General features: G+C 33.6%; 2 protein-coding genes and 1 long non-coding RNA gene across 20 annotated transcripts in view; 2 read left to right on the top strand and 1 right to left on the bottom strand.

Annotated features, from left to right (window-relative positions):
- The first annotated feature begins 104 nt into the window (after window positions 1-104).
- Window positions 105-15084, top strand: LOC111715370 (uncharacterized). The gene is made up of 18 exons (XM_023490715.1): window positions 105-356; window positions 1425-1555; window positions 3438-3541; window positions 3627-5166; window positions 6244-6339; window positions 6492-6584; window positions 6691-6741; window positions 7447-7565; window positions 8359-8504; window positions 9325-9428; window positions 10108-10179; window positions 10632-10737; window positions 11169-11283; window positions 12066-12133; window positions 12570-12693; window positions 13332-13463; window positions 13724-13799; window positions 14292-15084. Exons 3-18 carry the CDS (start codon window positions 3454-3456, stop codon window positions 14449-14451), a joined length of 3090 nt encoding a protein of 1029 aa, XP_023346483.1. The 5' UTR covers window positions 105-356; window positions 1425-1555; window positions 3438-3453; the 3' UTR covers window positions 14452-15084.
- Window positions 6388-7392, bottom strand: LOC111715466 (uncharacterized). The gene is made up of 2 exons (XR_002768238.1): window positions 7156-7392; window positions 6388-6574 (listed from the first exon to the last, which is right to left on the bottom strand). It is a non-coding gene; the product is annotated as an uncharacterized LOC111715466 (long non-coding RNA).
- The window catches only part of LOC111714644 (testis-expressed protein 2), a 31295-nt gene continuing 30182 nt past the window's right edge, over window positions 15076-16188 (top strand). For all 18 annotated transcript variants that reach the window (XR_002768162.1, XR_002768116.1, XR_002768094.1 and 15 more), the window contains exon 1: window positions 15076-15179. Coding sequence is in view for 4 of the 18 variants with exons in the window: in XM_023490320.1 (XP_023346088.1) it covers window positions 15149-15179 (31 nt within the window). In the remaining 14 variants the exon portion in view is untranslated. The remainder of the gene's footprint in view (window positions 15180-16188) is intronic.

Here is a 16188-nt window from a genome sequence, read left to right as displayed (position 1 = left end):
TTATTTTTACTAAGCCCCCCCTGGACCACTGAAATCTATTAATTTCAGGAGGTTTTCAACGGGTGCTGAGCCCCCCCTGGAAAGAAAAAAATGTAAGCCCCCCCCCTGGACAAATTCCTGAATACGCCCCTGATCCTAGAGAAATCCCTAAGCTAAAATACTTACATTAATGGTCGTCCTTCTGGTGATTTTTTCGGACACGGGCTTAATTTCTACGGAATATTGGTTGATCTTTTGTTCTTATTTGATATCCGGTTTTTTTGTTTAGATATCCTACTGGAGAATAGCAATGAATCTGAATCACGTAGTTTGAACACAATTTCAGACATTTATACAACTTATAAAATTAATAAAAGGTGAGGTTTCTATTAGAAAAAAAAAACAAAAACTAATCAAGGCGGTAAAGATATTGACACTGCTTTACAGCAAACCTTTCCCTCAATGAAAGAATTTTAACTGAATTTATAACCAACAAACATATTAAATAACAACATTTGTCACTTCAATATATACCCTAAATATAATCCCTAAACGCTGATTTTCTTCTACCTATAACTTTGCCAGCAGACGATTCGTAAATCTTAATTATATTAAACATTTAAAGTTTTGTCTAGCTAAGCTCTAAGATTAAAGTATCTAAGGTCACAACATTAGATTGCTAACATATTAAGATTAAAAATTATAGATAATGACGCGTTATCAGTTTTTTTTCATGCGCAATTACTGAAACGAGTTTGCGACCTCGTAACTCTCTAAGTTTTGATTTGACACTGAACCATGCACATATCACATAGTGATTTAAAAAAATAAATGCTAAATGAAAGGTCTTCAGAAAAGGAATGTTGGTTCGAAATCATGCATGAGTTCAATCTAAGATGAAGTTTACTTTAATTCACTGCTTATTGCTTAGTCCATTTATTTCATTTTGACGCTGATCCAGATCCGGATTCTGGATCCATCCTTAAAACATAATGGATCCAGGCCATGAACATTGAACATTTCTTTAAGATTTACTGACTTTTATTAATAGAAGAATTTTCAAAATATTTTCTTCTTTTTTCGCTTATTTTTATTCTAAAGCTTGATGAACCATTCAGAGATTAGATAATTTTTAATAATTTTTTTTTTCAACAGTTCAGTTTTGGTTTCAGAGTAAAAAGTTTGAACATTTTTGAGGCGGACCCAATGAATCCTCCCTTACAAGCCTGTTTAAAGGAAACGAGTCTTTGTCACAAACTCAAATTTTCCAATCCCTATATCTTTGCAACCTGATGTTGTAAACCTGTGATATTTCAAACTTGGATTACTTGATCTATCAGAATTCATAGTTTGAAATATCCAAGGTTTACAAAGATATTCGAATTAGAAAATCATAGTTTGTGGCAAAGACTCAATTCTTTTGACCATAATTTTATGTATTTAAGGCAAATTGATGATCTTAGAGTTAATATACTTGGTCTAGTGGAACTAGAGGATTTGTCTCCGCTAAACCAGGAAAAATTAGAGGAATTGGGAATACTAGAGGAACAGAAAAGAAAAAGAAGAAGGAAATAATGTAAGTTAGAAGTATATATTTGGATTGGCTTGCTACTTCCCACTAATCAAGAAGCATGTTTTCCCTATTTAGACATTTTTTGTACTTTGTTATTTTATCATATTCATATTCCATATGCAACGGTTTCATGGAAGAATTTTTATCTTCTGTAGAAGAGAATTTTCAATATCACACTCTCCTCATTCACATAGTAAACTTTGCATGTAATGATGGAATAATCAATTCTTTGAAAAATATTTATGTCCTTTTTTTATTATTACATTTTCCCCTTTTGATCCATTTTACAGTGCTACCTGATTTAGTCTGTAAATCCTTCAGTTTTTGTAATCCGCGATTTTGTAGCAAAAAAACTAAACTTGTATTTTATCCGGATTAACATCAACCAAAATATTAGATAAATTGGTTTTCTGTCTAACCCTTGTGATGGCGCCAGGACAAACTTCTGAAAGACAAACTCCTGAAAGACAAACTCCGGAAAGACAAACTCCGGAAAGACAAACTCCGGAAAGACAAACTCCTGACGAGACAAACTCCTGAAAATAAAAACTTCTGAAATACAAACTCCAAAATATGAAATTTAAAAAAATGTTTCACAATTTTTATTTAATCTAGCCGCAGCGCTCGGCCCAGAAAGTGTCATAACTTAACCTAACCCATGGCCGCAGCGCTCGGCCCCCTAGCCTGTCCTAGCCGCAGCGCTCGGCCCAGAAAGTGTCTTAACTAACCTAACCCATGGCCGCATCGCTCGGCCCCCTAGCACGTCCTAGCCGCAGCGCTCGGCCCAGAAAGTGTCTTAACCTAACCTAACCCTAAATAATAAAAAATAAATTATAATAAATTTGCTGGTTATTCTGATCATTGTAATACTTTGCTGCTTGAAACATATTCAAATTACTAAAGATTGAAAATTTTTTCTAGGATATTTGCGAATTTTTTCTACTAAAGTTTATGAATTTTATCATATTTCATTCAGAGAAAAATTTCATAATTTCAGGAGTTTGTCTTTCAGGAGTTTTTACTTTCAGGAGTTTGTCTCGTCAGGAGTTTGTCTTTCCGGAATTTGTCTTTCCGGAGTTTGTCTTTCCGGAGTTTGTCTTTCAGGAGTTTGTCTTTCCGGAGTTTGTCCTGGCACCCTTGTGATAAATGTCTGTGATGTTTTATTTATTAATTTTTGTCTTTTATTGTATGTGAATTGTGTAATGTGAAGTCCTCCATCCTTGGGCCCATTTTATTGAAAAATCATTTTTATTTCATCATGTACAAAAATTGTACTAAGCGTACATTTTCAAAATTTGTGACGAAGTTAGAACTTTTGTCTTATAAATTTCGGGAGCCAGCATTGTTCTCCAACTTATACAGACCCACGGATTAATTCATTTTATTTATTTCGTCCCGTGGTGATCGTACCCTGCAGCTTTAATTGAAGAATCAAATATGTTTCTTCAACTTTAAAAGTGTCCACATTGGATACCGAAATAACAGGTTTAAGATCTACAATGTGCAACACAAAATTCCGATCAAGGCTGAATTCTAATTTCTGTTTCAAATAAATTATTTGTGTTAAAAAAGATAAATTTTTGATGAAAACTGACAATAAAAGGTGAATTAAACTTATTAGAATAGATGAAAGTAAATTTATTATGAAGTTTGTTTTCCTCCACTAAAGTATTAGCAATTTTATGCAGAACGTAATATTTTTTAGTATTTTTATATATAATTATCATTTTTCATTAGATTTAATGTAATGTTTTCCTCAGTCAGTCACATATTAACAAATAATGCTTAGTAGTTGGTTGAACTAACCCATTAACAATAAAAATTCGTTAGAAGTAAGAGATTTTATAGTTTTTACATTGATTTTATGACAATTCAATTTTTTCAGAACCTCAAATAGAAGAATGGTCCTAATACCTAATATTAATGGCAAATATGATGATCTTTTCGTTCAGTTCCTGAATGAGCCCGGGGTTTTAGAAAATTTAAAAGGTAAATTAGGAATTTAAAAAAAATTTCTAACTAGATTCATAAAATCTTTATTAGTTTTATACCTTATCTAATTTATCTTTTTTAGGAATTGTCCAAAGGGTGAAATGTGCCAGAACTGATTCTGCATTGCAAAATAAGTTTAAGAAATCTGAAATTCCCTCAAAACCTGAAACATGTTCTTTGTTTCCACCGAGATCCCCAAGAGATCCATTAAATAATGTGCAGGGCACTAGAGTTGGCTGTGGGGATAAAAGGAGGCTTTCACAAGATATGCATGATGCACTTTCACAGCTTAAAATAAAAAGGAATATTCAGGATTTGAAAGAACAAAACAAACTTGAATTAAGTGAACTGAATAATTCAAAACAGTGCTCTGCCAGCCAGCAATCTAGTTTTCTTAACAGTCGAATTCTTAACAAAGAAGATATTTGCAAACAGTCTTTAAATCTGAGTCAGGGTCCTGATATCTCTCCCTTGAGTGACCTGTCTACTAGTGGAGATTCAGAATTAAGGTTTTTATCGTCAACTTTAGTTGAATCCCTAGTTAATGCCTATGATTCAAATAATGAAAAATTGGATGAATCATGTGGGTCCTCTAAAACTTTTGTTCCTTCAACAAGACTACAATCAGATGTTTCATTGAAAGAGGAAAACTCTAAACAGACTGTACATATAACATCCAAACCAATCTTGCCAACAGATCAAAAAGAAGACAAATACAGCAAAGGGGAAGGCAGTGAAGACCTATCTTATTTACCAAGCGAAGAGAATGCATTGGAAAGTTCAGCAACAGCTGGACTGTCCTTACATCTTTCTCAACTCTCCATTCACTCAAATCAGAAATCAGAATTTTCCGATTTTCATGATAAAAGTTCATGTTTGCAAACCAAAGATATAGTCAGCAGTCAACCAATTGCTCAAGTACCTGAACCAACCTCACCAGCATGTTTACTGTTAAAGTATACGTCCTCCAATTCAGCAGAATCTTTGCCAATATCTATAGAAAGGGTAGCAGCGCCCATTACTTCTGAAACGTCACTCAATTTGATGCCTTCTCCACCCACAGTACCTTTGTCTTCTCCTTCAACAGAGTCACCACAAGCATCTGAGGATCCACCCCCCTTGCCCTTTTCATCTCCGCCTCAGTTAACTTTATCATCTCCACTAATATTACCTTTACCATCCATTTCAATCACAGCAGAATCCACGACAGCTTTGTTACCAGCCATAACATCCTCAAAACCTGAAAATTTATCCACACAAAACACAAGTTCTCCAGATAATACTCATGAGCTCTCAGTTAAGCATAAGGAATCTTCTAAATCTTGTGATAATTCCTTCTATAGAAAAAGGAAGTCTCAAAAAGTTACAAATTTATCGCCAAAGACATCAAAGACAAACAAGTCCTTAGGGCATTCTTCAGAAGGTCTGAATAGTTCTTATGAACCTAGCGTAAAGAATCAGATTTCTACTTCAACAACACAAGCTTCCTCTTCTACAAGCTTTGCATCTTCTCTGGGGTCAGATACCATCTCATCTATTTCTGGTCCGTCATCAGAGAAACCTGCTCTTTCTGCTGGCGACCTGAAGGCAACAGTTTGGGACTCATCTCCTTCTCCTCCTAGGAATGTCAATGGAAAAAATATATACAATTTTTTACCATTTTCAGAATATGGATAGATTTATGTATATATTATTATTATTATTATTATTATTGAAAGACAACCCTGCACTCGGTGAGGTTGGGGTTGGTGCTCCTCTCCGACCTAACGTATCCAAGAATAAAAAAAAAATTACCCCGGTAGGAAACTTACTGCTGGGCGGTACGCCCGGAGCAGAATCATTCCTGATTCTCCTCGGTTTGTTGATAAGATTGATCCATACCTTTATTGAGCTATTCGTGAATTTTTAGGAGCCATGCTTGGGGTTGGTGCTCCTCTCCGACCTAACGTATCCAAGGGTAGTATTTCCACCACCCCGGTAGGAGGCTTACTGCTGGGCGGTCCGCCCGGAGCAGAATCATTTCTGATTCTCCTCGGTTTGTTGATAATATTGATCCATACCTTTATTGAGCTATTCATGAGTTTTTAGGAGCCATGCCTCTATCATAATGGCCATTCTCCTTCCTCTTTCCAGCAGGATCATTTTTGGAGCTCCATCACCTCCCAAGTAAGCTCTGAGGACAGACTGAGGCGTTCTTTGTCCGTTGTACACAGCTTTTGCCTTGTAGGCAGATATCTTTAAGCTTCTTTGTTGTCGTGCGACAGCGGGACAGCAAAATATCATGTGAGACTCTCTCAGGGCCACTCTCTTACCACGGACAACTTCACAGTGTGGGCACCACTCGTACACCCTGCCATACCGGTTCTTAAACCTGTTCCCTAACAGTGTATTTCCGCCTCTGACGCAGCATAACGCCCTACTAGCAGCAGAGTCATTTACATGATCCTGTAGAGCAAACCACTTTTCTGGTTGATATTCCTTTTATGATTTGATCAACCTACCCATAGCTATTTCTTGCTCCAGAGATCATCTTGAATCAGACCAGTAATGCAGTTCATATAGCTGTTCCGAACTAGTTCAACCTATAGAATATATACTCTTACATTTTTAAAATTATTTTATTAAATGAAAAATTATATTCATAAGATTTTTTAGTTTTATGCTACTTTTTTATTTTAACATTGACAGAACATTTGCAGGCATTCTACTCCAAATCCTCTAAGTCAGGATTATGCAATTTATGATAAGTTCAACGAGGATCAAGAATTACACGAACCTCATAATCATATCGAAAGGTATTTTTTGCATCTTTTATTTATGCTCATTGCTCGCTGAGGTGTGAGTACGGTTATATAATAATATATTCTTGCTAAAAAATTTTTGTCAAAATAAGCCAGCACTTAAACTTATTGCTCCCTGAGTAAAGATTAAATATGTTCTTGTTTAGATCTTGTCCAGATAAGCCAGCACATATTAGAACACTGGCTAAACTCATTAGCAGAAGGTCCAAGCAAGGCCGAGGAACAGGATCTGATAAAAGGAATCGAAGAAATATGAAAAATAAAATAGAATGAAAGAGCAATAATTTTTTACATTCTAATTTGATAGAATAATTGGATTTACTCTATGAATTTCTTGTGATTAAGAAAATCAAGACAAGTGCATGTGGAATGTAATTCTGAGTGTGATCATACTGCGTAAGTAATTTGTTATCTTAAAGGGACTGTAAGCCTAATTTCAAGTGAAGTTCCATTCAAAGATGACAATGTCCGGAACCCTTTAAAACTTTTATCAAATATATAGTTGTCTTTCTAGGGTTAAAAATATTTATTTTTGATATTTCCTTATTGTTTCCTGGAGTAGAAATGCGCGAGTCACGAAAGTAGAGAATCTACAATGCAAAATAATCATTTTTTCTAATTAGAAACATTGATGTCTAATCCATACTTGATCAGACAAACCTTTTACCAGTACCATCGTGAATCGGGCATTGTCATCTTTGCCTGAAAGGTCACTTAAAATTGCGCTTTCATTCCTTATTTATGTAAAATCATAATTACTTTTCATAAGTGACCTTTTATACAAAAAGTGTTGTCGACTATTCACAATACCTTGATTTGAGTAACAATGGTAACCCATTGTTTTTGTTTTCATTGTCAGATATATTTCAGCCATTTATTCACTATTTGGTGAAGCCATTTGTTAACTGTGTAATTGACACTCAGAGTAAGATCATGTGGGGTTCGGGTTACTGTTGTAAATCTTTTATGAAAAATATGGGACACTTTAGTTAAGATGAAAATTCTTTTAAAATTTCAAAAATCAAGATTTTTGCAATTTAAACAAGGAGAAACGTACAAATTCCGTATTTTTTTTTATTTAATAAACCTGGTTATTTTTAGATCCATACTTCAAATCCCTGCATTCTACCTTCCCCTGGTCCCCGTAACAGTGCTTTCCTCTCCCTTCGTTATTCAAATTCAAGAGTTTTTTAACTCCATCATGGGAAAACTAACTATAGGTATTCAGATTCAAGAGTTCTTTAACTTTATCATGGGAACATTAACAATAGGTATTCAAATTCAAGAGTTTTTTAACTCCATTATGGGAAAACTAACTATAGGTATTCAAATTCAAGAGTTCTTTAACTTTATCTTGGGAACATTAACAATAGGTATTCAAATTCAAGAGTTTTTTAACTCCATCATGGGAAAACTAACTTTAGGTATTCAGATTCAAGAGTTCTTTAACTCTATCATGGGAACACTAACAATAGGTATTCAAATTCAAGAGCTCTTTAACTCTATACATGGGAACACTAGCTATAGGTTTCAGATTCAAGAGTTCTTTAACTCTATCATGGGAACACTAACATAGGTTTCAGATTCAAGAGTTCTTAAACTCTATCATGGGAACACTAACAATAGGTTTCAGATTCAAGAGTTTATAAACTCTATTACTAACTATAGGTATAGAAGTGCTTAACATGTAGGTCATCTTAAAAACTCATAATATAAAGTTCAACAATAAAGAAGTTTTGAACAATTTGTTGGAATTATTAATTTTCTTGTGATTTTTTCGCGATTTTAGTGTTTATGTGGTTAAGGCGTCTGACTAGAAATCAGATTCCCTCTGGGAGATTAATTTTAATGTTTGACAAAATTTAGAGGAAAATAAAGTTTACAATAATGGTCTTTTTTTGGGGGGGTGGGGGCATCGGAAACATGCATTAAATTCTTGGCTGAAGTCACTCGACCTTTCAGTCACCCCATTCTACATAATTACGTAAATAGTTAATTTTTTATTATTTCTAGAAACCGCTGGTCCATTGTGCAGTTTACTTGAATTCCCGTTCTACCTGAGATCAGTTTTATTCCCTGCATTTAACAGACCAGTAACAGGAGAGTTTACTTGCACAGAGTTTCTTACAGAGTATCAAAGACGGGCAATATATCTCCAGGTAGGATTTTTATAGACTGTTCTAGCCAAAGCACTTGGCCTTGAAATGGTCGTAACCTAACCTTACAGAAAATAATCTAGATTACGTCATATCAATTTTATTTGTAAAATGCTTTAAAATTTGTTGGCGATAATTTTTAAAGAATAAAAAATTAGTTCAATTGAACAAATGTTTGTTCAAGGAGCTTTATAGTACTTTTGAACGTTAGTCCAAATAAACATTAGTCCAAACCTACGCTGGTTCAATTGATATGACAATTACAGCCGAATAAAAAACCGGTTTTTAAAAATTAGAAAGCACGCTTTCCTCCCATATCTGTAAATTAATCTTAAAATTAACAAAAAAGAGGATCAAGCATTGATCTAGATATCCAAATTTTTATAGTTTCAAGCTCTCAACTTTTTAAACAGTAGGGCTTCAGGATTGGGATCCGCCTTAAAAAAAATTCCTTACATCTTACAAAAAATATAAATATAAAGGCTAATATTAAACCTTTTCTACAACGGGGTCTATTTTAAACAATAAGCAAACTCCTAGCCTACACGGAATATCACTAATTTATCTGCTCAGTCTTCGTTTTCGTAAATTCTGTCTTAAATAAATGTTAAAAAACGGTTGTTTGTATAATAATTTCATTATTTAAACTTGTTGAAATTTATACAGGATTAACTATAAGATAGTTTAAAACTTATAGAGATATCCGAGGTCAGATGTAATCTATAGCGAGAATTAGTTTAAATAGGCATTGCTAGTTGAACTACTTCTTTCGTACACTCTTAGTCTTAGCCTAACTTCTTCTACTAATCCCACCTCTTTTAAGGGAGTAGATAAGGAAGAGGCGGTTTTTAATATACTGACGAGGTTTGGACAAGATAAACGAGTTAAGGCTCACCAGATTGACAGTATCGTCAATGATGTTATTCTGTAAGTTTTAATCATCTTTAGAGCAGGGTGTCCCATAAAATATGACATTTAAGTAACAAATTTTATTTTGTCGTAGCTTTTTTGTAAACATAATGACTATAGTACTTCAGTCAAAACAAATGCCCACTAAAAGTCTTGAGATTTCCATGATGGGGTCTTCTATTTTCCAGAATTAACTTTTATATATGATCAAATAATGTTTTCTAAATATCAGATAACTCCGTATATAAGCTAGCCCTTACTTTGTAAAGCTCATAGGATTTTAGACCATTTTAAGATACACTCTTAAACCTTTATCAAGAGATTGTAACCAAAGACGATTTTATTGGTTTTGAAGTTCCATGTTTTTCGGAACATCCTGCATCGATTAATATAAAGCAGTAATTTTTGTTTGTTTGTATGTCCGATCAAAACTCATAATCACTTTGACTGATTAGCCTTAAATTTTGATTGGGGAACCCGGGCGAACCATGGGAATACTCTTAGCTTGGTTTTGAGATTCTAAGTTGAGTGGTTCTGCTTTTAAAAGGAAAAGCTAAAATCGTATTTTACGACCAATCGCGGAAAATGGCGGGAGTAACTATGAGTACCCTGGGCTGGGCTGGATCTCCAAGCTAGTATTATTATATGACTTCACAGTTCCTAAAACCTGGAGTTTTATTAAGTTATCAATGTTGAGGTCGGATCCAAGCTTAGAGTTCTTCCGGCAGGAGGATTCATCATACCAGGACAAGATGATGGATTGCTACAGGTAAACTCTCAACCTCCACCAATCTCCTTTAAACTCCAAACCTCCTGGATGACCGTCTCGGATTTAAATCTACTTCGATTAAGGGTTTGTTCATTCTGGACTTAAACTTCAAGAACAAAATAAGAAATAATGAAAAACTTTTTTTGGATGTCATTTTTTAGAGGTAGTATTTTTTTTATAGTGGTAATTATTGCAATTTATCTAAATTAATTCTGGATAATGTTTAAAACGAAGTAATGGAACTGAATACTGCAAGGTTAACTACTTTTTTCTTTCGTACAATCTGGCCTTGTTGATTTTAATTTTTTAATGATTTAATAATCTGTGCCTAATTTAGATAGGATATTGTTTCAATTATAGAAAATTAATTAACTACTTTATTATTATTATTGTTATTTTATTTAATGTATTTTTTATACGTTTAAGAATATAGATTATAGAAACATGTTTAGGAGTACTGTTTTGATGTCTGTGCTGTATGCTGGAGATGGGTGGGCTAGAAGAGAACTGTCATTTAAACAACTCAAACAAACTAATTTTATTGATTGTCTACATAAGGTAATTTTTTAAGCATCGCCTGGCCCCTCCCCGCCCCCCCTCCCTCTTTTTTTTCAAATAAGCAGCCATAGTGATGCTATCTATCTAACTTATCCTTAACCTAACCTTGAATAGTGTGTTTACATAGGAGTTGAAGTTGGGGACGTAGGTTCAGAATTCTCATATTAATTCGGGCAAAATATTATTAAAACCAACCGAATTTTAGCCTAACAACAGACATATATTTTACCCAATACCCATTCATTTTTAATCCCTTCCTCATCCTCTTCCAAAGTCAAGTTAAGAATTTCATAAAAAGAAAAAACTGGTTACATGTTAACCTCTGAGGGAAGTTAGATAGTTTTGATTGATTGATTGATTGATTGATTGATTGATTGATTGATTGATTTATTGATTGATTGATTGATTGATTGATTTATTGATACTGACAGGTGTATGTGTACTCAGATTTGTCCTCTGTGGAGGTAGAACATTTTTCATATGATCAATTTTATGTACTGTACGTTCAGTTCCTCAACCTAGACAGTAATCAAGATTATATGTTAGGTGAGCATGAGCATTATTTAAATGAACCAAAACATTTTCAGACATAAATATTCGGCGTTGTTGGGAAATTAAATAAACTAGAAATTTCACACATCGGATATTTCATGGACAGACTATCTATGTATATACTTTGCTAGTCTGTCTGTCCGTTTGTATCCAATAAACGTCAAAACGGCTGAACCGAACCGGCTCAAATTTTCTTGCTGTACCTCGCGTGACCCCATAGGAAGGTTTATGGATGATCGAATTTTCAAATTTTGCCTCCAGCAAAATTCGATTTTTGAAAATTTTGAAAATCCGCGAATTTTTTATAAAATCCGCGATATTTTTGATTTTGTTTTTAATTGTATACAAAAGAGAAAATGTTTACAAATGAAATGGAAGATGGGCGCGAAGCGCCCTAAAAGTCGTTTTTTCTTAAATTGAGACACATGTTTTGTTGACCAAAAAAGGCTTTTCTGTCTATGAAATTACCCTTTCATGAAAAATGTACCCTTCTATGAAATGTCTTGTCTACAAAATGTCCTAATACCAAATCTATCTTTTAAGCAAACTGACTTATTGATTAAAGAAGGCGAAAACTTAAATTTTGCACAGCTAAACAATTAAGTCTTATGTGCCTCAAAATATTTACTCACTTTTTAAAATGTGCTTTGCATGATAGATTTTTTCAATTTTTTGAGGATTGGTGATTTATAATTTCATAACAGCCAAAAATTCAAGGTCTTTTTTTCTTTTACTTTTTGTTCTACCGTTTTTGAAACCTTCTATTTGTTTTCTAGATAAGTTGGAGTTTGAAAAGTCAACTTCAGGAATGATGACCAGACTAATTATTAACAGAATTTTTGAGGTATAATTCTTAAAATTTGATGTTAATAAAGTTATGCTTCATTAGAATGCTAAATCTTCTCATAGTTATGATCTTGACCAAGCATATGAAAAATATTAACAAAAAAACAGAGATTATTTTAAAAAGCAAGAAATAAAATAAAGAAAAAAAGTATTGCAAAAATATAACTATAGTGCTAAATGCTAATCTCCAATTTATGTTATAATTTGTAGTTCTTGATTCTAATGCAACACACTTAGAATTTGATAAAACTTATAATCTTCTTCAGCTCAAGCCAAGTGGTAAATCCTTAAAAGGATCATTAATGACATATTTTAGCTCCTTATAATATTTTTGTTAGTGGACTAATTTTTAATATGTTCACGATAATTTAAACAAGGTTTCATAAGTTCATTATTATTTTCATTTTGTTTTCAACTAAATATTCTCTACATAGGTGAATCTAGCGACCTCCCCGAACGGTCTCATGTCCTTCGAAGATTTTGTTCTCTACCAGAAGGCAGTTATAGATAAATCTAGTTCAAGTTCAGTGCATTACTGGTTCAGAGTTCTTGATCTAGGTATTTATATTAAATTTAAACCAGAGTTGGAATCGAAATCAATGCTTGAAACTGATCTGCTGTTTTTGTTAATCTGCAGATTAATTTAATCTTTCAGAGTGTCGTTTGCAAAACCAAATAGGCAATCAGATGCCGGGAAAATTTTCGCGCAATGAGAGAACTCTCATTGGTGGGAACCCGGCATGGATATTCAAAAGAGAGGATTAAGCAGAAAATCAAAAGTATACTCACTCCAGCTCATGTGACCTATTGACGTCAGCAATCATTTACGACATTCTGATGACGTCAACTGAAAAACTAAAACCAAAATAAGGCATGTTTGCCGACTTCATTAATTGTTTACTTGGCTCTGTATCATTAGATAACTTTTTTCATTTCATTTCTCGACAAAGTTGTTATAATATTGTTTTTTTATTGTTTTTTTTTCAAGTTTTGCTCTGAGTATATTTGTTTAACAATATTGAATAATTTTGATTGCTTTATTAAGATTTTAGGTTAAAAACAAAAGAATTTGTTGATAAACTGATTTTTGTTTAATGAGGAAGGGATAGTTATCAATATTATTATTAAACTTTTTAACGACAAAAAAAGATAATATTATAAGAAAAAAACTATTTTTTATTGAATACTTTATACAGACTGTGATGGATACCTCAGTGAGAACGATTTGTTCACGTTCTTCTTCGACAGCATGAAGCTGACTATGTACATGGATGAGGAGATACCCATACCTGAGATTAAGTTCAACGATATCCTGACACAGTTCGTAGGTCAGATTTTGTTTTGTTGTTGCAGGGAACTTATTCACAATACAAAACTGTGTCATAATAAACCTGTTTAAAGGCATTTTCAATTTAATTCTGGTTTTACTAGAAATTAGCTCCTCATCAATATAAAATGAATTTTACCAAAATATGTTTTCATGAAGTTAACTATTTTAACACGAAGCCAAGTCTAAACAATTTAAGGAAGATGAAAACCAAAACGAACCTAAATTATTTCTTCAAATATTCACACAACATTTGTATAGACTCTTCTTACCCGCAGCACCATCTTAAACAACGTCGTGTAACTGAAACCCCAGGGTTCTCACTTTCAGATATCAGGGATGATTCCAACCTAAACCTAACCTTGTATAATTTAGCCATACGGGCACAATGTCTAGTCCCGTTAAAGGGACTGTGAGCGTAATTTAAAGTAATCCTCCACGCAAAGATGACAATGCATACGGGTACCCTTGAATCCTAAATCTAATCAAAAATGAGGCAGATATTATAAGTATTTCTAGGTTTTATAAGTGCAGTAGAAATGCCCAAGTCTTTTTGTAGAAAAACCTAAAAATTAAAAAATTAAATTATTAACATTTATTTAATTTATACTTGATCAGACAAAGCTGCTATGGATACCGTTGTGAATCGGGCATTGCAATCATTCCTTGGAAGGTCACATAAAATTAAGCTGACAGTGCCTTTAATGGTATTAATTTTGCAGTAATAAGTAAAGAAATAATAATAAAAGTTAATAAATGTTTTCAAAATAAAACCCTTGGCTATTTTTATAAAAAGAAATACATTTTGTTAGAATCATTGCTGATTCAGGAAGAATGAAAACTCTATTCATCTGATAGACGCGTTTGTCAACGTTCTGGAGTTTATTGTGAACGACGAGAATACAGATGTGACCAGGAGAAGGAAGAACACTCCGTGGATCAATTTCATCAGGGAGTCATTGCTAGACCTAGACATGGAGGAGGAGTAGAAGAATTCTTGTTGGAGTACGAGAATTCCTGGATGAGGAGTAGACGAATTCCGAGAGGAGTAGAAGAATTCCTGTAGAAGGAGTAGTAGAATTCCGGAGGAGTAGAAGAATTTGCTGGAGGAGAAAAAGAAAGCCTAGTGGAGGAGTAGAAGACTTCCTGAAGGATGAGGAGGAGAAGAATTACTGAAGGAGGAGAAGAATTCTTAGAAGAGTAGGAAAATTCCTGGAGGAGGAGGAGAATTCATGGAGGAGGAGTAGAAGAATTCCTTGAGGAGAAGTAGAATAATTCCTGTAGGAGGAGTAGGAGAATTCCTGCAGGAGTAGGAGAATTCCTGCAGGAGTAGGAGAATTCTTGGAGGAGAGTTGTAATGGGACCAAAGAATTTAATAAGTACTTATTGGATAAAGAGTTGAAGAGTAGGAGCTGTAGTCCTTACTAAAGTTGAAGTTTGTGGAGTAAAATGAATATACTAGTCAACCTGTGATATTTTTACCTGATCAAGTATATCCACCTGATATATTTACCTGATGAAGTATCTCTACTTGATATATTTACCTGATCAAGTATCTCTACCTGATATATTTACCAATGTCTATGTAAACATTCCTTCTTTATGATTTTTATTTTTCAGAATAATGATTTCGCATCCAGGTTTGAGCCTACCTACTTGAAAGGGAATAGATAGATATTCGACACAATGAGCAAATTTAGCTTTGACAAGTTGAAAGGTAGGATAAATAATGTGTTGGGTAAAACTACAAATGGACTGTGCGCGTAATTTCATGTGAATTTCCATTTAAAGAGGGGCATCCCCGATCCCCCGATTCACAACGATGATTTTTGATCAGTTAAAGGTTTCAAGGGTACTGTTGTAAATTGGGCATTCCTATCTTTGATCACTTGAAATTACGCTAACAGTCCCTTGAAGTAAAACTGTGACAATTTCAAACTTAAAATGACTAACTTGCTTATGCTATGATGCATTAACCTTTGCACTTTTCTGTTTGATGTAACGGTTTGTTTCTTCATTTTACTATAACATTACATGCAATCACGCTTAATCTATTAGTTCAAAACTCCATGATCCGAACCAGTGATCCGTACCGGCCCGTATAGTGCACCGTTTTATACTAATATGCTTATTACTAATATGCATTGCATAATAATATATAATATACATAGCTTTTAGTCAAGGTTATAATGCAAGGAAAGTAAATTGCAGTTGCGTATATTCTGCGCACATATTAAAACCAGTTCTCTCTGGGCGGAATTTATAAACAAGAATATATCCTTCACTGTTCGTTTAGTATCCGAGGAGGTTAAAAGCGTTAAGACAATTTTGATAATTCACACATAAAGTTTCCTATGACCAGAATATTTCAATGATTTTTTTACGTGAAAGATGGATCCCATGTCAGGCCCCCCCCCCAAAAAAAAAACTAATGGAATGTTGATTTATTGTTTATTATCATTATTTTGCCTTAAATGCCTATATATAGTATAATGCTTCGAAGACTGATACTAATATAGATTGTGTTGGGTATTTAGCTTCATTTTCATTCTCTAGATTTTCGAACTTTTAAAGGTTCCACAAAATTTTGACAAAATTTTACTCTTTTCAAAACTGTTTATTTTAAACATTTGATTTTCTTATACTTTGCCAAATTTTAATACTTAAAGAGATATTCATTAGAACCAAATAAAAAAAACAAATAAAAAACTATCGATTTTTGTTTG

The sequence above is a fragment of the Eurytemora carolleeae genome, unplaced genomic scaffold (genome assembly GCF_000591075.1).
Source record: "Eurytemora carolleeae unplaced genomic scaffold, Eaff_2.0 scaffold19, whole genome shotgun sequence".
NCBI lineage: Eukaryota > Metazoa > Arthropoda > Copepoda > Calanoida > Temoridae > Eurytemora > Eurytemora carolleeae.
This window is presented reverse-complemented; position numbering and strand designations above follow the sequence as displayed.